Source organism: Crocuta crocuta, unplaced genomic scaffold, assembly GCF_008692635.1.
Source record: "Crocuta crocuta isolate KB4526 unplaced genomic scaffold, BGI_CrCroc_1.0 scaffold152, whole genome shotgun sequence".
NCBI lineage: Eukaryota > Metazoa > Chordata > Mammalia > Carnivora > Hyaenidae > Crocuta > Crocuta crocuta.
Window position 1 is genome coordinate 5,053,192 of NW_027528798.1, and position 25,399 is coordinate 5,078,590.

Below are 25,399 nucleotides of genomic sequence, written 5' to 3' on the forward strand. Positions count from 1 at the left end.
TGAAGCCTCCATAAAAATCCCAACAGGAGAGTGTTTGGAGAGCTTCCTGGCTGGTGAACAGGTGGAGGTGTGGGGTGAGTGGCTGGCCCAGAGAGAGCATGGAGAGTCCACACCCCTTCCCATGTACCTTACCCTAAGCATCTTTTCCATCTGGCTATTCCTGAGTTATATCCTTTTCTTCTTCCTTTTTTTTTTTTTTTAATTTAAGTTTATTTTTGAGGGGGAGAGAGAGAGCGTGAGTGGGGAAGGAGCAGAGAGAGAGGGAGATGCAGAATCTGAAGCAGGCTCCAGGCTCTGAAATGTAGCAGAGAGCCCTAGAGCCCTATGCAGGGTTGGGACTCACAAGCTGTGAGGTCATGACCTGAGCTGAAGTCGAGCTGCTTAGCTGCTTAACCGACAGCCATTCAGATGCCCCCCTGAATTATATCCTTTTATAATAAACTGGTAATCTAGCAAGTAAACTCTTTTCTGTGAGCCATGCGAGCAAATTAATTGAACCCGAGGAGGGGGCAGAGGGACCCTCCAGTTTATAGCCAGGCAGTTGGAAGTCCTGGTAACAACCCAGACCTGCATTTGGCACCGGAAGAGGGGAAGTTTTGTGGGACTGAGCTCTTAACCTGTGAGATCTCCAGGTAGGTCCAGGATTGAGTTAAGTGTTGCAAAATTGCTTGACGTGTAGAAAACCATACATCTGAAGTTCAAAAAAGTATATGTGAGAGCAGCCTCTTGTCCCCGGCTAGCTAGGGTCTGATGAAATAGGGGAGATGCTGGAATAGTCACTGGGACCAGGGACCAGATTTCTCTGCTTGCCCCTGGGTTGAGTTGGGTGGAAAAAGGCAATCTAGATCTCTCTGCACCTGACTTATGTGAGAATATAGGCTCCTCTGCTATTTCCAAGTTTATTTTCATAGTTGCTTTGGCTCACCTGACAGACACGTGAGAACAAGTATGTTGCCACGTGTCTGTGCCTGCATGGGGAAGCCTGCCTGGCCTGGTGCCAGGAGTGAAAGGAAGCAAGGTGCTGCCTTAAAGCCAGTTCTTATCTAAACAGAGGTAGGCTGCCTCCGCTCTGGGAGTGAGAGAAGTCTTGATAGTGCCCCAGAGGAGCTTTATCACTTGGTCTCCAATCCAGACTCTGGAAGGGGACTGGAACGGGTAAGGCAGGAGTTTTGGATGGAGCTGTGGAGACTGGAGTTTTTCCTGAGAACTACTTACTCTTGAGTGGCTGTGGTTCCCTTACTCTGAGCTCCATGAGGTAAGGTTCTGGCATCTTCATCTTTGTTGAGTAGATGAGAGGCTTCTGGGAAGATGATGTACTGATCTCTTTCTTACCCCTGGAAAATTATGACCTTAAAAGACTGACCTTAAAAGACTGACTCCTGGGTGGGAATCAAATGGCTTACAGGATTCCTTTTTCCAGAACATGAGGTAGGAATAAATAGGTGATCTAAATTCGTGATTCCCTCAATCCCACAGGAATTGCAGGAGGGAGAAGGCCATACTAAGTGCAAGATCAGGAAGGTTCTTGTCTTCCTCTGACAGATTCTGGGTTCTTCATATGAAGATTGGTGTGAAATCTAACCTCCTTGAGGTTTCTGGACTGGCCCAACTCTAAACCAAAAGTAGTAGTAGTGTCTGTGAGTGCCACCTCCCTACAGGAGGCTTCCTAGTGTCAGTTCTGTGGGTAAGAAAAGCCATGGAGTTCTGACGGGGTGCCCAAATTCCTGGGTCCTATTTTCGGAGAATCTCTTTGCAACCCCACATGGTAGTGAGGCCCATGATAAAAAGGAAAACAAATTAACTGATAGCAGTTGAGCCCCAGGTTAGGGTGTCCTCTGTATGTTCTTTCTCCATCTGGTCTTGTTACCTTTTTTTTTTCTGGGCACTTTGGAAGAAGAGCTGTGTCGAATGGGCAAGCAGCAATGAGGAAGTAAGGAAGTTGTGGACTTACAACACACAGGCGTCTATTTTCGTGAAGATTGTCCCCTTGGTCTAGTCTTTGTAATGGCCCTGGTCTTAACATCTTCCTAGTCCTTCCCACCACCCTCTCATATTCTTTCATATTTTTTTGCTGGGCTGAGAGTAGCTACAGACTTCTCTGCATGTGGCTGGAAGTTCTGTTTATGTTTGGATGGAGGTGAGTGGGTGTGGGCAGTGAGAGACCGATTAGGCTGGCTAGGACTGTGAACTTGGTACTGGGAGTCTGGTGTCTGCAGGGCACGTTTGCAGGTGGTTGTTGTTGTTGTTATTTGTTTTTATTTTTTAAATTTATTTATTTATTTTGAGAGAGAAAGAGAGAGAATCCCAGGCAGGCTCTGCACTGTTAGTGTAGAGTTTGAGAGCCCAGTGTGGGGCTTGAACTGACAAGCTGTGGATCATGACCTGAGCCAAAATCAAGAGTTGGACGCTTAACCGACTCAGCCACCCAGGCACCCCTGGTGTGTAGGTTTTAAACTGACCAGCCTGGGCTCCGTAGCTCAGGGGTTAGAGCCTGGTCTCGTAAACTGACCAGACTAAAACCTACACCTCAGGGAGAATCCGTGTTATGGCTAAACCTAATGGCAACCTAATGCCTGGATGTTAGGCCAGGTACCTCTTGTTGGAAGTTGCCATCAGCTGGACCCTCTCATGGTTATCTTTCTTGGGAGCACTAGATGTCTGCCTACCTCCATTTATTTCCCTGTGTCCTGTGGTGGAAACTGATACAAGCTCATTGTATTTAGATCTGTGTGCGAGGCATGTCATTCCGACATAAGAAGTTGGCTTTGTAGGTCTCTAACCCAGAGACTCATCAGCTCCTGCCCTAGACTAACACACTTTTTTTCTTTGCCAGGCCACAGGAAACACACGTGTGAAGGAGACATTTGCCATGGAAGCCAGGGAGCTGGAGAGCCCCACGCCAACCTACCGTCTCATTCCTGAGGCCAGCCAGCCCAGGGAGAAAGATGTCAGCATGCAACCTCAACAGACTGCAGAAACTATGCAGCTGAAAAAGGAGATCTCTCTGTTAAACGGGGTCAGCCTGGTGGTGGGCAACATGATTGGCTCAGGAATCTTTGTCTCACCCAAGGGTGTGCTGGTATACACTGCCTCCTATGGGTTGTCGCTAGTCATATGGGCCATTGGTGGGCTTTTCTCTGTTGTTGGAGCCCTTTGCTATGCGGAGCTGGGGACTACCATCACCAAGTCTGGGGCCAGCTATGCTTATATTCTAGAAGCTTTTGGGAGCTTCATTGCCTTCATCCGCCTGTGGGCCTCCTTGCTAATTGTTGAGCCCACCAGTCAGGCCATCATTGCCATCACCTTCGCCAACTACATCATCCAGCCCTCGTTCCCTACCTGTGATCCCCCGTACCTGGCCTGCCGTCTCCTCGCTGCTGCTTGCATATGTAAGTCTGGGGTTTAGTGGGAGAGTGTGTTTGAGGATGTGGGTTCCTTTAATAATATTAATGGTACTTCATATTTGAACAGCATATTTTGCTTTTTGGGAGGAAGAGACGCATCTTACCTTTTGAAGAAATAATTCACCAAAGCCTTTAACCCTGAGAGATAAGTAAGGGTAAGGGACCAAGATGAGAGAAATTTGAGTCTGTTTGTGGCTTTTGGTGCCTCACATTCCTTTGACTCTTGACTGTTACAGAGTTCTGTGCCATAGTCTTTGTGACAGGTTGGTGCATGTCTTATTTTTGTCTTGTCAGATGTTTTGATTGGAGTTAATAGCACTACTTGTGGCTTAACCCAGAAAAATCCCTCAGTGCTGAGGACCTTATTTTGCTTTTCAGAAACAAATTGTGTTGCTTCCCAGCTTTTTATCTTAATCCAGTTAAAAAAAGAAAAGAAAGCAAACCAGTTTAGATGCTGAGAAAAGAGCTTCTCTATATTGGGGGAGGGGGCGGGGGTCCCAAGGTGTTATCCGTCAGGCCCACAGGGCCACTGCTCCCTGCCACTTCCACTCTTTGCAGCCCATTCTAAGAAGCAGGCACCACACCAAAATGGCTTTTCCCATTGGTGTTTCAGATTTCTTTACACTGACTTTGTAAACAAGCTCTGCTTGTGGCCAGTGACAGGAAAGTGGCTTCTATCCCATATTTGGGTTTCTGAGTACAGAACTTGAGAGATCCCAGTTGATCCCTCTTTATTTTCCTTTTTCTCTCACGAGGTGGTAAAGAGGGATTCTCTGTGAAGTCACTGAAAAGGAAAGAAGATTGCTGTGAATTTACGCAGTCTTGTAGAGCTAGTGTTTTAACTGAGAAGTAGCCCAGAATTCCCTGTGTTCCTTAGGCACTGTGCTGCCAGAAGCACTTAATTATACTCTGTCCTTTCCATATCTCTGCTTGCAAAAGCTTTGGCAGTATGTGTAGTTTATCCACAGTGTTAAAAATAGACCGAGAGTACCTTGGAGTTAGCAATAAAGGATCGTACTGTACACTGTGCCTCCTGACTTTAAGGAATTTGTTAAAGACAAATGTTAAAGGGAACCACTCCACATAGAGCCCCAGGAAGAGGGAGAGTGGGTAGTCAGCTATATTGTATGTCTGGTAGGGTCTGGCCAGAGGAACTCTGCCGGACTGTGTTGTCTAGAAAAAGAATAATTTTCTGGGGCACCTGGGTGGCTCAGTCAGTTAAGCATCTGACTTCAGGTCAGGTCATGATCTCACATCAGGCATCAGGCCGAGAGAGCCTGCTTCAGGTCCTCTCTCCCTCCTACCCTCTCTGTGCCCCGTCCCTGCTCACAGTCTCTCTCAAAAATAAACATTAAAAAAAGACGAAGAATTTTCTGATTATAAAATGTGTTAGGGGGCACCAGGGTGGCTCAGTCGGTTAAGCGTCCGACTTCGGCTCAGGTCATGACCTCGCAGTCTGTGAGTTGGAGCTCCGCGTCGGGCTCTGTGCTAACAGCTCAGAGACAGAAGCCTGCTTTCGATTCTGTGTCTCCCTCTCTCTGCCCCTCCCCCACTCACGCTCTGTCTCTCTCTGTCTCTCAAAAGTGAATAAACATTAAAAAAATTTTGGGGGCGCCTGGGTGGCTTAGTCTGTTAAGCGTTCGACTTCGGCTCAGGTCATGATCTCACACTTCGTGGGTTCGAGTCCCACGTCGGGCTCTGTGCTGACAGCTAGCTCAGAGCCTGGAGCCTGTTTCAGATCCTGTGTCTCCCTCTATCTCTGACCCTCCCCTGCTCGTGCTGTCTCTCTCTCTCTCTCAGAAATAAATAAAACATTAAAAAAAAATTTTTTTTTAATTTTTTAAAAAAATAAATAAGATGTGTTAAGGGTGGCTAGGTGGCTCAGTTGGTTAACTCTCTGGCTCTTGATTTTGTCTCAGGTCATGATCTCATGAGTTCGTGAAATTGAGCCCCTCATTGGGCTTTGCACTGACAGCGTGGAGCCCACTTGGGATCCTCTCTCCCTCTCTCTCTGCACCTCCCCCTCTCTCAAAATAAATAAACATCAAAAAATAAAATAAAATAAAATGTATTCATTAAAGAGAAAATTAACTTGCTTGCAAATCACCCATAATCTACCACCAAAAGATGAGCACTTTTAATAATTAAATCATGTCCTCTTTTCTTTCTTTTATAGAATTGGTATCATACTTGCATATAACTTTATATTCTGCATTTTAAATTTAGCATACCATGTTTTTTTTTTGTCTTGTGAAATGTTCTTCAAAAGAAACATTTTAAAAGTAGTATGTCTTTTNTCACCTATAATTTTAAATCCCAGAGAACTATTGCTACTATTTATGTGAAATACTTTCTACTATTTTTTTTTCTGTGCTTATCTAATTTTTTACAAGTACTCTTGAGATCATACTCTTTGTGATTTGTATAATACTTTAAAATTTTTAGTATTTAGTCCCTTTCATGAGATATTCTTTAAAAACATGGTTTAGGGGCTCCTTGGTGGCTCAGTCGGTTAAGCCTCTGACTTCGGCTCAGGTCATGATCTCACAGTTCATGGGTTTGAGCCCTGCGTTGGGCTATGTGCTGACAGCTAGCTCAGAGCCTGGAGCCTGTTTCAGATTCTGTTGTCTCCCTCTCTCTCTGACCCTCCCCTGCTCACGCTATATCTGTCTCTCTCAAAAATAAATAAAACATTAAAAAATTTTTTAAAAACATGGTTTAGGAACCATAAGTAGTTTCCTGGCAGTGTGATATAGTGGTTAAGATCATAGGCTCCCATGCCAGACTGGGATTGATTCCAGCTTTACCAGCTGTTTTTCCAGCTGTTAACCCTGGAGTAGTTAGTTAACTGTTGCCTTGGTCCTCGCATTTGTAAAATGGAAATATCAATTGTACCTACAGAAAAGACGGTTGTGGGGAGTAAATGAATCAATACATGTATAGTACTTCTCTGTATCTGGCATATAGTAAGTGTTCTGTAATATCATTATAAATAATACTGCTGTGGGAATCTTTGTATATACAGTTTCAGAGTTTCTGCATCTTTTTTTAGGGTAGAATTACACAAGAGAAATACTTGGGTCTATCTAAAGAAATAAACTGTTTTAAGATTCTTCATGTGTTACCCAATTTTCTTCTAGGAGGTTTTGTGAGTTTCTGCTCTTTCCTAACCAATTGAGAGTGCCTGTGCATTGGTGTTGTGATGGCCTTAGGGTGAATTCCAAGAATAACTAAGTCGAAGGACACCTCTATATATAATTTTTCATGTACAAAAGAGTTTTATTTGCTAAATCTTTTTCACTTTATGATTTTCCCCAATGTTTTTGTGCTTAGGAAGCCCAGCCCCATCCCAAGAACTGCTCTTTTGATTGGAGAAGAGACCTCATCTCTTAGAAGTACATCCATGGCATCTGTAGCTGCTTTTATTCAAGTGTACTTTTACCCAGATTACTCAGGATCAGAATTCCTTCAAGCCCCTATCCTAGAAGCTCAGGCTTTTCCACAATGCATGCCTGTAGGCAGGAACTTGTCAGAGATGGGCCTAAGACATAAAACCATGTCTCATCCTGACAGGACTTGGGAGTTCAGTTTGCTCCTCTTCTTGGAACTTAGGGTGTAGAATCAGGCTGATGCATCATCTAACAAAGCTGGAATTTGCTGAAGGGAGTCTCTTTGGGCAGGGGTGGCAGTGAGAACACCATGGTCTTAAGGGACAAAAATTTGGAAGAAACCAATTAGATCATAATTATGGGTGAAAACCCCAAAAGTCTGCACTTGCCACCATGGTGAAATTTAGGTGAGGTAGGAGAATTAAGTTAGTCTGAAAGTGAGATATCAGAAGGGCCCAGGTTGTTGTTTGGGAGACCGTCTACAGAAATTAAAACCATGCCAAGCTAGACAATTAAAGTTCCATTCTAAAAGAAAAGGCCCAGATAGTCTCCATCTAACCACTCCAGGTCGGAGCTGTAAGCTCGTGCCCCATGGGTCAGACTTGACCCACAGATATATTTGTTTGGCCTAGTGTTGTAAGCAATTTTGAATTGCCAATATTTGAAAATCAGGACTGGACCTTTCTGTTGAAAACTCAAAAGTTCTGGCAACCTTGGACCCACATTCCTTACTGACACAATCAGCTGCCTTTGAGTAGTGGTTGCTCCCTTTTAAAGGAGCACACAATCTTTAGTCCGCTACAGCCCTCCACTCCCTCTTGTTTTATACCCACACATTCTTACCATTGCTTACTTGTATTACCTACTTGGCCCTTGAAGGTGTTACTGTTTCAGATCCTGGCTTTCCAGCAGCTCCCTACCCTATTCCCAGGTTACACTGGCAGAGAGATCCTAGCAACTCTTTTTTTTTTTTTTAATTTCATGCTATCTTAGCTACTTATTATCCTAGGCCAGTGGTTCTCAACGGGAGGCGGGTTTGTCCCCCAGGAGGCATTTGGCAAAGTCTGGAGAGATTTTTGGTTGTCACCCCCGCTGGGAAGGGGTGCTACTGGCATCTAGTGGGTGGAAGCCAGAGAAGCATCTTATAAAGTACAAGACAGCCTCGCACAATTATGCCTTATCTCGCCCCAAATGTCAGTAGTGCTGAGGTTGAGAAACTGTGTCCTAAAGGTGCATTCTACTTGTATCTGTGCTGGGAGCTTGGACTTGTCTGTGGTGGGTGGGGCCTCAGGCTGCCAACTGGACTCAGTATGCTGAGAGGTGCTTATGAGACTGTAGGGGAAAATGACAATTCTTGAAGTCCATCGGTCCTTTCTCTGGCCAGGTGACCAGCAGTATTCTTGGTAACTCAGGTGCCCAGGAGTACTTGATTTGATTGTAGAAGGGCCATGTCTGACTCTTGATTTTGGCTCAGGTCATGATCTCATGGTTTATGAGTTCGAGCCCTGTGTTGGGCTCTTTTGCTTACAGCCTGGAGCCTGCTTGGGATTCTCTCTCTCTCCCTCTCTCTCTTTGCTCCCTCCAGCTTGTGCATGAGCGCACACACACATTCTTTCTCAGAATAAACAAACTATAAACAAACAAACAAGGGTGTTTCTCAAAAAGGCGTATACCTGACATATTCATATGCATCCTCCAGATTTCAGTATTTCCATTTGGAAGGGTATACTTCTCCTGGACTGTTGTAGAACATTGTTCTCCTAATATATCTGTAGATGGTCTCTCCCCTGCTTTTTTCCTTCTTCTGCCTTGTTGCTGTTGTTGAGGATTGTGCTCCTCTGTCCTTGAGTGCCCCTCCGTAACACCCAGCTTGTTTGTGGGAGGAATTGGAAGCATTCCTTCCTCTCCCTGTTGCTGTGGGAGAGGGGAGCTGCGACTATCAGCATAACTGGGACTATAGCTGCGGATTGCCAAATCACCTTCTCATCAGAAAGAGAATATGAGAGCCACATCCTGTCATAGGGCGCATGTATTATCCAGGATTAATTTCTGTTTCAAACAACTAAAAACCCAAAGCAGCATGGCTCAAATATATTGAAGTTTATTTCTCTCACATATTAAAAGTTTATTTCTCTCACAGCAATGTGGGGCTGGTAGGATGACTTCATAATTTTTCAGGGGGCCAGGTTCCTTCCTGCTCGCCTTCCTGCTCTTTTATCCTCAGCATGTGACTTCTATCCAGCTTGTGTTCCAAGGTGGCAACTCAGGCTCTAGCTGTCAAGTCTGCTGATAGGGAGAACAAAGAAAGGCATGTGCTGCCCTTCAAAGAGACTTCCTGAGGTCTTAGTTATCTGAATGTTTGCTTACATCCTTGGGACAAGAGCTTAGTTACTTGGCCATACCTGCCTGCGGAGAGGGGTCAGGAAATGTCAGCCTTATTTTGGGCAGCCGTGACTCCCGCTAAAATTTCTATCACTGAGGAAGAAATGGAAGAACAGATATTAAGAGATAACTAGCAGTTTTTACCACAAAGAGACTTTAGGGATTTGTTTCTGCTTTGGGGTTGGGTATGGATCTGCTACAAGCTCCTAGAGATTGAACACCCTCACATGGACCCCACACTTATCAGCGTAGGCTTTCCAGCCAGGAAATGAGATCGGAGAAGAGGGAAGGCTTAGTCAGGTGTTGTAATTGTGCAGCTGCATCTGAGCACCTGGCCTCCAGGCCCAGCTTTGTGCTTGAGCCCTGACAGAATCTATGGTGCTAGATGGGGATGGGAGTTTGGGGAGGCGTGGAGGGGTGGAGATCAGATGGTGAAATGTTTCTTAATTAGAATCAGGAAAACATTAAGGGGACTTGGCTTCCACATGGTAGACTATTCTTGAAGCTCCCTGTTCTCTGGCAGGGCTGAGAGAACAGTGAAGCAAGGAAGTTTCCTGGGGCCAACATTTAAGGATACACTCACTCTGGGGGCACCTGGGTGGCTTCGTCAGTTAAGAGTCCGACTCTTGGTTTCGGCTTGGGTCATGATCTTGCAATTGGGGAGTTTGAGCTCCGCATTGGGCTCCGTGCTGATGATGCAGAGCCTGCTCAGGATTCTCTCTCTCTCTCTGCCCCTCCCCTGCTCATGCTCTTTCCCCCTCTTTCAAAAATAAATACATAAACTTAAAAAAAAAAAAAAAGGATGCACTCACTCTGAGGTTCTCCAGGTGGCCCTGAAAGTGAGCACCTCCTTGAACTTTGTGCCCCAGGCACCCTCCTCACCTCATTCTACTTCTGGCCTTGCTCCCTGGCTGCACATTGTTTTAGAGTAAGTATTTTAATTTTTTACCAAGGAAGAAGCATTTGTGCATGGTAAACAAATCAGAGTATAAAGCAGTATACAATGGGAAAAGTGTCTCTCGCTCACCAGAGCTTCATTCTCCTTCCCCAGAGGCAACCACTGTGACGAGGCTCTTTTGTATCTTCCCAGCTGTCATTCAGAAGGGGCTCTCAGGGCATGAGGAGCTGCCTTTCACTTATTGGTCACTGAATTGCCATTGTGTGCAATATTTACTTCTGTGCAGAGAGGATCAAGCCAGGGGGGAATCTGTAGCAGGATGGAGGCAAGGAGAAGGAACAGGAGTGAAAGGGAGAGCCTGTCAGTGGGGCTGAGGAGTATGTCTTCTGTGTATTTCTGTGTAGTTTTGCATCTTTCTCTGTTAGTGTTTTTCTCACAAGCTGCACGCCCTCTCACTTCTGCTGCTTTTTGTAGTCCTGCTTCCTTCCGCTTCTTTTTTGTGGTTTTTGCTCCTCTGTTATTACAAGGGCCTGTATGTACCTTTGACTTGTTGTGTCTCCCAACTCTGCTACTGTTAGATAGATTCCTTCTTGCTACCCCACTCTGTGTTCCTGGGAAAGACAATTGAATAGGCTCAGTTTGAGTGATCAGCTCTGATAGGTGAGGGGGAGCAATTCCCAAGAAGGGGCCTGACAGGTACCTCAAAATATGCTTACTGTATTGGATAGAGGTCTGTGGATTACTGGTGGCTATTAACTAGGTAATCCTTATGCTGGCTGATCTAGGCTTAACCCCACACAGAGAACTTTGATTAGCAGGGCAGGTCCCTGGGAAGACCTGCAGCAGCATGCATTCCTTTGGCCTTCCCTCCCCTTTGACCATCAGCTTCCCCCATCCCCCATATGACTAACTAGTGAGCACCTGTATCATTTGCTAGAGTACTGAGGGAAAGCTCTTTAAGTGCTATGGAGGCTATTTAGCCACCATGTTTATTTCCACAGACTCTAGGCTCTTCTCACATGTGTGTAGAGAAATGTCAACTTTCTGACAATTGCCTCACTCCAGGGAATTGGTGATTAAGTGAAAGTCATCACCATCTTTTTTTTTTTAATGTTTATTTATTTTGAGGGAGAGAGAGAGAGCACATGTGTGAGTGGGGGAGGGAAGAGAAAGAGAATTCAAGTATGGTCCACACTGTCAGTGGGGAGGCTGACATGGGGCTTGAACTGACGAACTGCAAGACCATGACCTGAGCCAAAATCAAGAATCGAATGCTCAACTGACTGAGCCATCCAGGCACTCCAAAAGTCATCACCATCTTGATTCCAACCAGAGTTCATCAGTTCCCCTCTTTGCTTAGCAATAAGCTTAAGAAAACAATATGCTTTTGTTTCCCCCTAATAGTTTGTGGTCTCCTTGGGGAAGCACCACACCCATGCCCAAGGGGGAGACCTTCTTGAGACAGATGTCCATATGACCATAGCATGAGTTACTAAGCTGTGCTATGAAATGGGAATGCCATAGGGTTCAGGGAGAGAGCTCAGTGAGGGGCTGGCTGGCATATTTGGGGGAGGTTTTACAGAGGAAGTGGGGACTGAGCTAGACCTTGAAAGTGGGAGTTGTCGGCTGTGGCAGGAGGAGGAAGAAAGGACTTTCTTTTAAATGTTTATATGGCACCAGTAAGAAGAGAGTCTAGGTGAAGAAGAGAGTGCAAAATGGGTAGGAATAGGTAGAGGCCACCTGGGGGATGAACCCAAATGATTTTGTAATAATATCTGAGGTTCACATAAAAGTTCTGTTTTTGGAGGTTTAGGGCGGTAGTTAGCAGTGTCATGGTGGAGCCTCTTGTATTCTTTTCTTGTGTCCTCCTGGTGGGTCAGAGGAATCCCTGTTTCGCAAGGGTAAGGTTCTGGGACACTCAGCACAGGGCCCAGATGTTACTGATGTCCAAAAAAAGTGGGAACTTAAAGCCAGCAGTGCAGACAGGAGCCTAGAGAATTGGGCAAACGGTTCTCCATGGGCCTCACTGAGAATCAGGAGGTTTGCATAGAAATGGAGGGGGTGAATGAGGAGGGGGCCTTGTAAGCTTAGGAATGGCGGTAGCCTTCTATAAAATAGGAATAGATAAAGTTAGCCTTATCTATAGGGATAGGGACACCTATATTTTAGGGTTGTGAGAATTAATCGAGAGGATGCACGTGGAATTGTCAGGTACATACCAGCTTTTAAATATATATACTTACATGCAAAACATTGTCTCTCTAATTCCTAGGTGACCTGCCACTTGTATTAAATTCACCTCATTTATTGATGGACAGCTCTTGTCCCCATTCTCTAATGTAGCCATGGAAGTGTTTTGTGCCTTGGGTGGTTTGGAACCTTGGGAGTCTGCATGGGGAAGAGTGGGTGAAGTCCATTATTCCTGGGCCTGGGGGCAATTTCCAAAAAATGATTCAAAAAAGAATTCATGAATATGTGTTAATGTGTGCCTTCGTATCTTAACTTGTCAACAGTGATGGACAGATGGTGGATGGCCCTCTATTTGCCTGTTCTTGTGGTTCTGAATAGATCATTGGCCCCTTTGGTTTTAGTCAGGGCAGAAGTGATGCTCTCTGAGGAGAGGTTAGATCTGTGCCCTCAGCTCAAGCATGCCAGTGATTTTTCTGTTTTTCCTTCTAGGTCTGCTGACATTTGTCAACTGTGCCTATGTCAAATGGGGCACACGTGTGCAGGACACATTCACTTATGCCAAAGTCCTAGCGCTCATTGCCGTCATTGTCATGGGCCTCGTTAAACTGTGCCAGGGTAAGATGGGCCTGGGGTGGGAAGGAGGGTGAATGACTCTGGGAATTTGCGTGGGTTTCCTGAGGAGGACATGAGGAATCTTGGCTTAACTGGTCAGCTTGTTCTGTGTATGTCCTAGACGGTCAGTGAGAGTATGACATCTGTTCCTGGGGTTCTTGGACCAGGCTGGCTTGGCCAACTGAACATGAGTCAGTCCCTCCCTCAGGACTGTTTTCTCTTTGTGGAGGCCGGGAACATTGCAAGAAGGCAGCTGAGAGACTAGGTCATGTGTAATTGGGTCATAAATGTAACTGATGGGGATAGAGTGATCCCTGCTGAGGCCCTGTTTTTGGTCTGTGACTGCCAGGCAGCAAGTAGGAAGATTTGGCCCTCCTTGAGAGGAGTGGGAAGGTGTGCGTGGAGGGTAGATGGAGTATAGAAATGAGTGGTTGTTTTAGAGTCTTTACTTTTTGCTTTTATTTAGCATTTGGTCCCCAAAGTCAGCTCTTAGCAAAATATTAAAATAGTATGAAGCACTGGCTTTCCTACATGTCGGCTTTAGAAAGCTTTTCATTCCTGAATCAGAGGAGACTGGACGGGAGGCTAAGAGGCCTGACAAGGTCGCCTGAGCTCTTAGGGAAGTCCGGTCGGTCGTGTCTTTGGCCAAAGATATCTCAATCACTTACTTAAACAACCTAGTTCTCTATCGTCTGTCTCTAAGCTCAGCTGTGTTTACATTTACCAGGGGGAGGTGAGACCCCCCTTCTCAGATCTATTGGATTAAACTCTGGTTGGTTTTGGAGTTCAAAAAGCTCTGTTTTTAAGTGCTTGAGTGATTCTTAGGCAGCTGGTCCAGTACCTTGGCGTATGTGCCAAGTTAGTACAGCCAGCCATCTGGAGGTCCCTGGAGTCCCAGGAACATCTCAGGTCAAATTGGGTAGCTGAGTTATCGTCCTACCAAGATCTATGCCTTAGGAAACCACTGCTGGGAGTGATGACTGACACCCCTTGGGCACAAAACCCCCTATTTTCCCTTCTCTTGCTGCACACACATCCCTTTTTGACACATTGAAAGAATAGGTCTGCTTTTTGCAGGAGGTTACAGCAGGCTTCCTTAGAAGTATGGATCTTGTTTAAAAAACCTCCAGTGTGCCTAAAATGTCTCTCTTCTGGGAAACTGGGTGCTGCTCCCTTGGCTTTCAAGTGTGCGGGCTCCAGGGGCCCCCAGGAAGAACGACAGGTGCCCCGGCTGGCTCTCCACGGGTGGAAGTGGCATAGGCCTACCCCAGGCTCAGCAAGAGATGAGAACACCCCAGTTCCTACATAGCTTGTGATTTCTTGCCGCATGCAACCGCAGCCCCTGAGAGTAGAGCAACAGTGTTCTCCCACGAGAATGAGAAAACTGACCACATTGTGCAGCGGTCTTGGCCAAGAGAGAGAGTTCCACAGGAAGGTCTAATTGTTAGTTAAAACTGTGAAAAAGGGTTATGTCTAAAAAATAATAAGAAGAGCTCAGGCCTACTGTGAGGTCACTTGGAAATTCAGCAGAGCTTTGTAAAAGGAGTTATCACTTCAGAAACCAGGAGTGCCTTTGTTTTTCTGAGATTGTGTAATTTTGCTACAGGAATATGAACTTTCTTGAGGGAGTGGGTGGGGTAATAAAGTACAGGGAGCTGGTGGTTGTTCTTTTGGTGTTAAATTATGTTTTTTTTTTCTTCCCTCTGCCCGCTTGCTTTTCCCTTCTTTTCTTCCTCCTCTTTCTTCCTCTTTCTTACTGTCTCTCCCTGTTCTTCTCTTCTTTTTATACCTTCCATCTCTCCCCTCCTTCTTCCTCTTCCTTCTCCCTGAACCCCTTCCCCTACCTGCCTTTGCCCCCACAGGACACTCTGAGCACTTTCAGGACGCCTTTGAGGGTTCCTCCTGGGACGTGGGAGACCTCTCTCTCGCCCTCTACTCTGCCCTCTTCTCTTACTCAGGTTGGGACACCCTTAATTTTGTAACAGAAGAAATCAAAAACCCAGAAAGGTAACGGTGGGATCACACTCTCACTCCCCAGCTTGGCTGGAACTCCTGCTGATAGTGGGTGCACTTGCCTTCTTCCCTCCCCTCCTTTCTCTTTCTCTCATTCCTTCTTCTCCCTACTCCCCTTTCTCTAGCTTGGAGGAATTAGGGGCTATGCTGGGAATGAGTGAAGGTGGGCCTGTGGCTCCTCACCCTCAGGTTTACACCTGCTCAAGGAGAGGTTCTTCAGTGACTGGTTCTTCAGTGGCTGACCCAGCTGGGGCTAAAGTGTTAGAACCTCATACTCTGGTGCTGACACTGAGCCTGGGGAGCCAGAAGTTGATTCTGAGCAGCCCGGTCCCAGCCTGACCACCAGTCCCCGCAGGACACTGCTCCTCCTTCAGTGGGATGCATTGGTCCTATTGTGGTGAGGATCAAATACTGATCCTCAGCTGTCTTCACAGAGAAGGGTTTCTGTCTCCCCCTCTCCTTCTCCTTGTTCCTCTCTCTCTCTGTTTCTCCATAGAAAGGGCATGGGATTCATACCCACCCTAGGCCATGTGGGGAAGAGGAGCCTGCCTCAAAGATTTAGAGCCAGGGAACTGTTAAACTTCAGAAAAATCCCTGGGTGAACTTTTTTTTACTCTAAGGAGAGTTGATTCTAGATAGTCCTGTCTCACTTGTCCTGACAGAAATTTGCCCCTGGCCATTGGGATTTCTATGCCAATTGTGACGCTCATCTATATCCTGACCAATGTGGCCTATTACACAGTGCTGAGCATTTCAGATGTCCTTGACAGTGATGCTGTGGCTGTGGTGAGTACCCATTTGCTCATCTTATAACACTGAATGGCTCGACCTCTCTTTCTGCAGCCACTCCAGTTCTGCCGGGTGGGATGATGGGGCTAGGTTAGAGGGTGGTGGGCTGCTCAGTAGTGATGGCATCTGTCCTGAAGCATAGGTACAGGAAGCTTACGAAACCCTGTCCCGTGCTGAGTGCCTTCTGTGCTCTGCCCTCAGACATTTGCTGACCAGACGTTTGGCATGTTCAGCTGGACCATTCCTATTGCCGTTGCCCTGTCCTGCTTTGGGGGCCTCAATGCATCTATCTTTGCTTCATCAAGGTACTGTGTTTCTGCCTTACCCGTAACAGACTGCAGTATTTAATCCCCTCAGGCTCTACGTGAGCCTTAAGAGCCCTTCTTTCCCTTCTTTCTCTTAGATATACAGGGTGTATGTGTGTGTAAGCTAGTGTGCATGCATATGCTTGCCTTTGTGCCAACACTTGTGTGCTTGAAGCTCATGCTTCCATCTGAGACGAGGACAAATTGGTTACAGGTAGAGGGGAGGAAGGTTGTAGCTTGGAGTAGTGACCCTGTCAGGGACTATACTCGAGCTCCTTATGCTGCAGCCCCAGGATTCATTCCTTTAGAAGATTATTATTGAGCACTTGCTGTGTACCAGGTGTTAGTACAGGATGACTCTGCCCCTCATTTCAAACACAGTAAGGCTGGCAGGTAGGCTCTTGGTCCCCTCTCTGTGTAGACTTACCTATAGGAGCACTTGTCTTTCCTCTTGTTTCAGAGAAAAGAGCAGTTCTGCTTTTCCAGGCTCACTCTGGGTTCTAGTACCACCTTCTTCTTTGGCATTTTGCGTTGTCACTTGGCCCTTCTCTTTGGTGGGTGTTCAGTTGGAGCCAGCTCTGCACTTCTCTCATCTCTGCTTAGTGAAATCACAAAAAAGCTTTTCTTATCTCCCTTCTTCCTGACACTTCTTGAGGGAATGGTCTGCATATTGAATGTCAGTCCTTTTTCTAACCATTATACTTTGGCTTCTCCTACGTGAAAATGTTCTTATTAAGTGTACCAGTGACCTCCTTAGCCTGCTTTTAGTCCTTCTCCCACTGGGGCCCCAAAGCAAGTGATGCTTACCACCCTCTACGTCTGAAACTATTCTTGTGACTCTGTGACACTCTCATATCTGAGAGGAAGGCTTCTTTCCTGATTTCTCTTCCACTCACCTTATAAATGTTGCTGTCCCAGGACTGGGAGTGTAATAGATATTCAAAAGATATTTTCTGCATGAACAGATAAGATGAACTAATTAAAAAATAGTTTCATCCTATGTATTCTTCTTACTAGTTTTGACACCCCAGTCCATGTCACCCTAGGGTAACCAGAATAATAGAGAGATCAAAGTCTTGTAAAACAGTGTGGTGCCATCTTACCTTACTTCAGCCTGGTGTGGCCAGGAGTGCGCCAGATGTGACTCTTATCAAGTTACCCCACCCAAAGATGGTGTTTCCTATAGCCTTATTGATTCCTAAGACATCCCAGTTGGCTCTGTCGATCTTTTTTTTTTTTTTTAATTCTTTAAATGTTTATTTATTTTTGAGAGAGAGGAGCAGAGAGAGAGCGAGAGAGAGAGAGTGAGCAGGGGAGAGGCAGAGAGAGAGGGAGATACAGAATCTGAAACAGACTCCAGGCTCTGAGCTAGCTGTCAGTACAGAGCCCGACGTGGGGCTTGAACCCATAAACCGTGAGATCATGACCTGAGCTGAAGTTGGACACTTAACTGACTGAGCCACTCAGGTGCGCTTTCTTTTTCTTTCTTCTTTTTTCTCTTTCTTTCTTTCTTTCTTTCTTTCTTTCTTTCTTTCTTTCTTTCTTTTTTAGGTCATATATTTATTTTTGAGTGAGAGAGTAGGAGAGCAAAGGAGGAGCAGAGAGAGGGAGGGAGAAGGAGAGAGAGAAAGAGTATCCCTAGCAGGCTCTACACTGTCAGCACAGTGCCCAACATGGGGCTCAATCCCACAAACCTTAAGATCATGACCTGAGCTGAAATCATGAGTCAAACACTTAACGGACAGAGCCACCTAGGTGCCCCGGCTCTGACAGTCTTCTTAAAATCCTTACATGGTAGGTGCCTTTTAACCTCATTCAGCTATATTGTGGCATTGACAGAATGGGGGTGGGGGTAGGGGTTGCAGAGGGTGTGGGTCTGGACCTGCATATAAAGGGGACTGCAGTGATGTCAAAATAATGCACAATTGTTTCTGTGTTAGCTTCTCACTTTTTCTTTATTACCTATGTAGTTGTCTTTTGCTTTGTACTAGACACCTTTGCTGCACCAGGACATTATCCCCTTCCAGCATCCCCTTTACCATATTTCTTTTCTAACCTAGCACAAATTGTTAACCTTGTGTGCCAACTCCCAACATGACCCACTCCCTATGACCTTCCCAGATGCTATCCTCAACTCCTGTGGCTCCACCTGGATGGCCCACGAGCATCTCAGTGCACTTCACCTGTGCTTTTTTTCTAGTTGTGATGTTATGTGCTATCAGTTCTCCTTGCGTAGCCTCTGTGTTTTTCCCTTGATGTCTACCCTCTTGTTCCAGTTCAAACATGTACATGCATGCACACACATGTATATGCATACACTCACGTAATGAATCACCAAATTTAACTGAGGTTGTCACATATGTCTTGTTCTCTCCTAAGTCAGGGTGTTTACCCTCATTCAGGCCTCTTCTCTTATGGGACAATTGTCACAGGGTGCTTTCTTGTATGGCCTTCTCCCTATACCCTAACCTCTTCCTCCTTTAGTTGGCTTCCATGATGCCACCAGAGTCTCTGTGTCAAATCCTGTCAGGACTTTACTTCAGAGCCACAGCCGACTCTCAGTGTTTGCTCAGACTCCACAGCATGGCCTTGTGTGCAAATTCTTCCCAGCTGTCTTCTCAAACACCTTATCCTGGGACTGCAGGCATTCTAGTACCAACCTTCAAGGAGGACACCCTCTTTCACTCCTCCAAGCTTCTTTTGCCTTTGCCTATGCTGTTTCCCACCCACCCACTCATCTTCTGGCAAACTCCCACTCTTCTTCCCAGCCCAGATATGGTCATCTCTTGTGAATGCCTAGCCCACCCAAGCATGGTGAGTGCCATGTGCTTCATGATGATGCTGATCACGCTGGTCGGTGGTTCACATCTTCCTGCTCTGTTTCTCAGTCAGTAGGGCTCTTTGGGGACAGAGAGGAAGCCTGGGTTGTCTCTTTGAGCCCCGGGTTTATCCTGTCCTATCATATATCAAGAGCTTGGGGGAAGATATATAGAGAGCTGGCTGCCCTTCTTTAAACAGTCATTGTATTAAGTATGAAATTTTTGGGGTGGTAGAGTGGAGGTACCCCTGGTGGAATGGGTTGGAGTGCCAGCGAGTGATGGCAGGGTGAGGCATTTATTGGGTGACTGGTGGGTTTTAGAGCTGAGGGGCTGGGGGCTGTCCATGGCCAACAGTGAGATAGGATGTGCCTGGATAATGTTGAAGTACCCATGGTTGGAGGTTGGAGACATCTGTGGATAAAGCTGAGGGGTGAGGGTGGGGGTAGGTTGGGTTGGGCATGCATAGAGAACATGTGATGCTTCTGAGATGCTGCTTCCTGCTTTTTTTCTGGAGCTCTGAGCCTAGTTTGTCTGAGGAGTATGGCTACATGGCTAAAGGATCATTCTGACACATTCTTGTCCTTCTAGGTTGTTCTTCGTGGGCTCCCGTGAGGGCCACCTCCCAGATGTACTGTCAATGATCCACATTGAGCGTTTTACACCCATCCCTGCTCTGTTGTTCAATGTAAGTTCTGCTGGGGGAGTGTGGCAACTGTAGACCCCCTGCTGGCATTATGGGAAGACTGAGTGGGAGGTATACTAGCTTCTTAAGAAATTTCCCAAGCCAAGGGCCACCTGGGTGGCTCCATTGGTTAAGAATATTTCCCAAGCCTCTCAGTGCTTCTTTTTTCTTAAAAATTTTTTTAAAATATAAAAGTAAAACAGGGCATCTGGGTAGCTCAGTTGATCGAGCATCCGACTTCAGCTCAGGTCATGATCTCAGTTTGGGAGTTCAGGCCCCACCTCAGGCTCTGTGCTGACAGCTCAGAGCCTGGATCCTACTTCAGATTCTACTTCTCTCTCTGCCCCTCCCCTGCTCACAATCTGTCTCTCTCTTTCTCTCTCAAAAATAAACATTTAGAAAAAAAATTTAAAGTAAAATGTAATTACATTAGAGAAGGCAACAGTACAAAAGAATATAAAAATGAATTTGTAAAATTTATTTATCTTTCTGTCAGTAGTTCTTTTCTTCTCCTCCTTTCCAGCTCCTTTATTATTATTTTTTTTTAAGTAAAGCATATTTAGAAAACTAGGCCAGTTGTACACCAACTACCTAGGGGCCTCTATTCATATTATAGATGTCATAGATTTTTTTTTTAATTTTTATTTATTTCTAGGAGAGAGAGAGAGACAGCGTGAGCAGGGGAGGGTCAGAGAGAGAGGGAGACACAGACTCCGAATCAGGCTCCAGGCTCTGAGCTGGCAGTCAGCACAGAGCCCGACGCGGGGCTCGAACCCACGAACCGTGAGATCATGACCTAAGCGAAAGTCGGACGCTTAACCGACTAAGCCACCCAGTCGCCCCGTCATAGATTTATATATAGTAGATGGCAGTAAAGCATTTTATTCCAACAAAATCAGTAAATTATGAAAGTATTCTAACAAATGAAAAAAGACCTGAAGAAGGACTGCCATTTTCTAATTTGCACTAAGGTATTACATATATAAAGGCCAACAAAGGCCTTGAGAAAGGCCTTACTCCAAGATTTGGAAGACTGTTTATTTGTTTTTTGTCATTTAGTTCTTTTCTGGTTTCATTACTTAAGTTGAAATTTTGGATTCATCTGGAATTTATATATTAGTGTATGGAGTGAAGGGGGAATTCACTTAATTTTTTTCTCAAATAGCTAGCCAGCCATACCAATATCATTTATTGAATATTCCATGTATCCATAGTTTAAAATTCTTCTTGTATAAAATAATAGCTAATTTTTAGGGTGCTTCGTGTGTGCCAAGTACAATTATGTACCCCTTAAGTAGTGTCATCAGCTCAACTAATCTCCTGCATCAGCACTAACCTTCATTATTTAGCTTTGCACTGAATTTCTGAAATCTCTTCTTTTTTTAATGTTTATTTATTCTTGAGAGAGACAGAGAGAGGGAAGGCATGGGGCAGGGGCAGAGAGAAGGGGACAGAGCCTCTGAAGTGGGCTCCCACCTGACAGCAGTGAGCCCGGTGTCAAGCTCGAACTCACAAACCACGAGATCATGATCTGAGCTGAAGTCGGATGCTCAACTGAGTCTGCTACCCAGGCACCCCGGATTTCTGAAATCTAAAGAGGGACTGAGGATACTTCTATAGTTTTTTCTTTCCCCTCTGGAGTTTTCCTGGCAATTACATTTGTATTTCTCTTTATGAACTTTGTTATTTTGTCAAAATAACATAAAATCTTCTCAGTATTTTTATTGGGATTGGATTGAATTTGTAAATTTAGGGGAGATTTGACATCTTGTCTTTGAATCATCTTTCACCCCACTTTTTCCAGTACAGTCCCCTTTCTCTCCCCAGAATGGGCTCTTTTTGTTGGTAATCTAGGTGAAAAGATTAACTGGGAAAACTCCATATTCTTGAAGTTTAAGTAAATCTGACCTTATCAGGACTTTAGTCCCTGATTTGTCTTCTAGGACTTTTTAGTTCCAGAGGTCAAATTCTGTCATACCTCTCTCATCAGGGTTATAGATCCAGTTTGCCAATCTGCATTTCTAAGACCTCAGGACAGTGAGTTGGTTCTGGAGGCATTTCCTCCATTTGTATGCCAGGTGGTTGGGACTCAGGAGTAATGGTCTCCAGAGGGCAGTGTGTTTCGTGTTGAGGTTGATGCATCAAAGTGAGGAGGGCCTAACTGCCTGCCATAAGAAGGGGAAGGAGTCTGTCTTGTTATTGAAGTGCTTGCAAAAAGAAGGGAGGCAGTGTGTGTAGAAAGGGCCAACAGAAGAGGGAGAGATGCCACCTTGAAGGTTAATGCAGAGAACTGACCTATCTGATGCCAAGGGGTCACTGAAAAGAACTGGAGCTAAATCAGCAATGAGTGGCAGATCGGATGCTGATTGCTGGGTGGTTGGAGTCTCCTAGGGTGGCTTGTTGGCAACAATGCCCACTCCTCCTCCTCTTCCCCTCCTCCTCCAGTGTACCATGACACTCATCTACCTCACTGTGGAAGATGTTTTCCTGCTCATCAACTACTTCAGCTTCAGCTACTGGTTCTTTGTGGGCCTGTCTGTTGCTGGACAGCTCTATCTTCGCTGGAAGGAGCCTGAGCGGCTCCGGCCTCTCAAGGTCAGTGATTCTGAACAAACTAGGAGGGGTGGGCCATCTCTTCTAGGTGACTTCTCTGTACCCTGTTCCTGCATAGCACTTTACCTCATATCTCACTTCCCTCCATTTCAGCTGAGCCTGTTTTTTCCCATCGTGTTCTGCATATGCTCCTTGTTTCTGGTGATTGTGCCTCTATTCAGTGACACCATCAATTCCCTCATTGGCATTGGGATTGCCCTCTCTGGGGTTCCTATCTACTTCGTGGGTATTCATCTGCCAGAGTCCCAGAGGCCACTCCTTTTTCGTAATGTCCTAGGTAAGTTTCTTTGCCCATCACTCACTGCGTGTGTGTGTGCGCGTGCCGCGTGCACGCACGCATGCGCAGAGGTGGGAGTGGTGGCTAAAAGCTTCCCCTATAAGTGATGTACTGGAGACCACATGACTTCTCCCATTTTGATCATGAAATGAGCACTTCAGTTCTAACTTTAGAGTCCTATTTTTGGGTTAAAACACTCCCTCCTGAAAGTGCAGTTCATGTGGGGAGACGAGGAGTCGTGCATCACTTTCTGGTTGGGCATGGAATGGAGGTCAGAGAGGCTTACAGGGGTAACAGGCAGAGCCTGCCACAGGATACCCAAGGGACAAGTGGGAGGGAGCCATAGATGTGCTTTAATCAACTTGGTGGTATTCATATTGGGATTGTAGCTAACCATCAGTTCGCTGAATTCTGTTCTCCATTTTCATTTAGCTGCTATCACCAAAGTCACCCAGCAGCTTTGCTTTTGTGTCCTGACTGAGCTTGATGTAGCTGAAGAGAAAAAGGTTGAAAGGAAAGCTGACTAGAGGCCAGAGGTGATGTCCCTTGAGGCCTGGAAGGCCAGCTACAGCTACCAAACTCCAGATGACAAGACTGCAGGCCCAACTCTCTTGTTCTAAAGGAGCCTGCAGGCCACATTACGTAAGGGGGCTCAGGGCCATTGGTCTGCTCTGGTGGTCAGAGCAGACTCAGGGTCTGAGGCCAGCCTGAAGGTGGGAACTGTAAAGAAAGTGGTGGTGGGGAGGGCTTGGGGTCAGGGGAATAGTTTAGTTTCTGGTGAGTAGGTGCAGCTTACCAAACACTTGGCAAGTTGCCCTGGGGAAAGAGGGAGTGCTTGGTTAATAGCTGCGGCTGTTGATTCTGAATTTGTTATGTGAGGTTTGAATCAGAAGTCTCTATAACAGGGGCTGCTTTATGGGAAGTTTTCCTCTGACCAGGTCCAAGCACCTGACTGTAGAGGCCTAAAATGCTACGATTTCTTCACGTGACTCACAATCTTTCCCTGGAAAGACGGTTGTATTCCATTATTTATTGCTATTATTTAATCCAGAACCCCAGTTCTAGCAAAGCATTGGTGTTCATTCATTGACAGGATGCAATAGGCTGATTGTGTTTAAAAATTCAAAGTACCCCAAACTGAGTCCCTCTGCCCTTAGAGGTGTCTCTGTGTGGTGGTGGATCAGACTCTGACCACGGATTTTTTGCTTGGTTTTAGCACATTCTTCTGTTGAGTCGTAGCCACAAAGGTGAACTTTAAACATTTTTTTAAACTCATGTATCAGTTACACTTTAGTTAGTAGGTCACAGATTACAAGCTCCTGGCTCAAATCAGCAAGGACAAATGAACAAATTCATGAGTCAGAAGCCTGGTAATACTGCTAGTTTGAAGGATAATCCTTTACTTTACTTAAGACCTTACGTCTTTGTTCTAGATGATAGAAGGTAAGTTTCTGGGTTTCTGGCATGAACTTTAAGAGGACATGAACTGTTTTAGAATTCAAGTGGATTACCTGAATTCTCTTAGCTGTCATTGGCTTTAGAGACCATCCAAGACCATCTCTAAGCCACCAAATAGCTTGTTTCTATTAGGGCTGGTGTGAGGGATGCTATGCAGACCCACGCAAGCCTACCTTGGTGCTAGAAGTGGTCATTTCCCTTTTCTGAAAACCTCACACCATGCTGCATGCTCCTTTTCCATCCCCAACACTGGGCTTTGTTTACACTCAGAGCTGTCTTGATGTGGATCATCAGGATAGTGCATTCCTGTCCTGTCTGCCTCCCCTTGCTGGAGGTTTGGTGGGCCTGCAGTCTCAGGAAGAGCTTGGTACTTGTGTGGACTTTTATTTTCTCCCTGTGGAGATCAGTGAAGACTTTGGGGGAAAAAGCTGCTTCAACCTCAAATCTGGCTCCTCACCAGACTGCCTGATTGGAAGCAACTAATTCTGGTGCTCAGGCTGCGCTTTAGCATCCAGGTCGGGCCAGAAGAGCGAGTTTGGCCTAACGGATGTTCCTTTCCTCATGAGCAGCCATGGTTGTGGTGGACTGTACAACTGTCCTGTGATGTGTCCAGAGGAACCTGCTGGTTTGGCTCATCCCCTGCCTGGACTTCTTATTCTTTGGTTTTAGAATTGGTCAGTTGTAAAGACAAGAACTGAAGCAATCTCCCTTTCTGACCATTCTTTTCCACCAAAAGGCCCCAGTCGCAGCCAGGGGAGTGACCTTGGTCATACTTGCTCAATAAAGACAATCAGGGGAGCATGATCATAGCAGTCTTCGGTTCAGGGCATGCATGGAGGAGAAAACAAGAGGACATTCCTACTGCCATGAGTTGGGGCAATAGGGAATCCGTGCAAAGGCTGACTTGAGTAGACTATGTAAACATCCCTCCTGTCTGAGCCAAGATGGCACTTTTCCCAGGGATCCTCTGGAGCTAATCATTGAAGTGGTGTGTGCCTGTCTTGAGGATCCCTGACCAAGGGTTTAGCTTTCTCCATTCAAGTAAATGACCAGCTTGTCCCAAGAACTCACTGTCTACCCCCCTCCATGCTTCTCCTGGGGGAAGCATGGGCCTCACACCCTAAGTGACCCCATACAAACTTAGTGAGCCATGTCATTCCCCCTCTCATTACTGGATGGCAACTGCATTCTTCCCCTCTGTGCTGGATACAGACTTCCCCAGGAACCCTTCTGTGGGAGGGAAGCCAGAAACTCCCTACGGCACTCAAGCTTTGTGGTGGAATTAAATTTCTCCAAGGTCTTTGTTGTTTGTCTCGTTCAGTCCTTCTCCTGGTGTGCTAATCCCTTTTGCAATAGGTACAGTATGTGAGGTTGTCAGCCCTTTAATGTTGGCAAACCTTAATTAGTATAGAAACAGCAGTGAGCACATTATAATGGCACTGAGTAGTTTTTAATCCTGTTTCTATGCCTACAGGAAACACGTAAATTGCTGCCTGTTGCTTGCAGCACTGAAGTGTACCTTTGTGGATAGTTAGGATGGTAAACCAACATTTCATTGGTCTTTTAGC

General features: G+C 45.9%; 1 protein-coding gene across 1 annotated transcript; it reads left to right on the forward strand.

Annotated features, from left to right (window-relative positions):
• Positions 1-1,034: 1,034 nt before the first annotated feature.
• Positions 1,035-25,131, forward strand: SLC7A6 (solute carrier family 7 member 6). Its single transcript, XM_077755647.1, has 10 exons — positions 1,035-1,255; positions 2,834-3,389; positions 12,753-12,878; positions 14,738-14,882; positions 15,551-15,674; positions 15,879-15,982; positions 19,390-19,486; positions 21,929-22,078; positions 22,190-22,373; positions 22,806-25,131. Exons 2-10 carry the CDS (start codon positions 2,870-2,872, stop codon positions 22,898-22,900), a joined length of 1,545 nt encoding a protein of 514 aa, XP_077611773.1. The 5' UTR covers positions 1,035-1,255; positions 2,834-2,869; the 3' UTR covers positions 22,901-25,131.
• The last annotated feature ends 268 nt before the right edge of the window (positions 25,132-25,399 follow it).

Coding starts and splice junctions, on each gene's coding strand:
- SLC7A6 (XM_077755647.1), top strand. CDS start 2,870: ATGGAAGCCAGGGAGCTGGAGAGCCCCACGCCAACCTACCGTCTCATT. Junction 12,879..14,737: donor CCTCGTTAAACTGTGCCAGG/GTAAGATGGGCC, acceptor TTGCCCCCACAG/GACACTCTGAGCACTTTCAG. Junction 15,983..19,389: donor TCTATCTTTGCTTCATCAAG/GTACTGTGTTTC, acceptor TTGTCCTTCTAG/GTTGTTCTTCGTGGGCTCCC.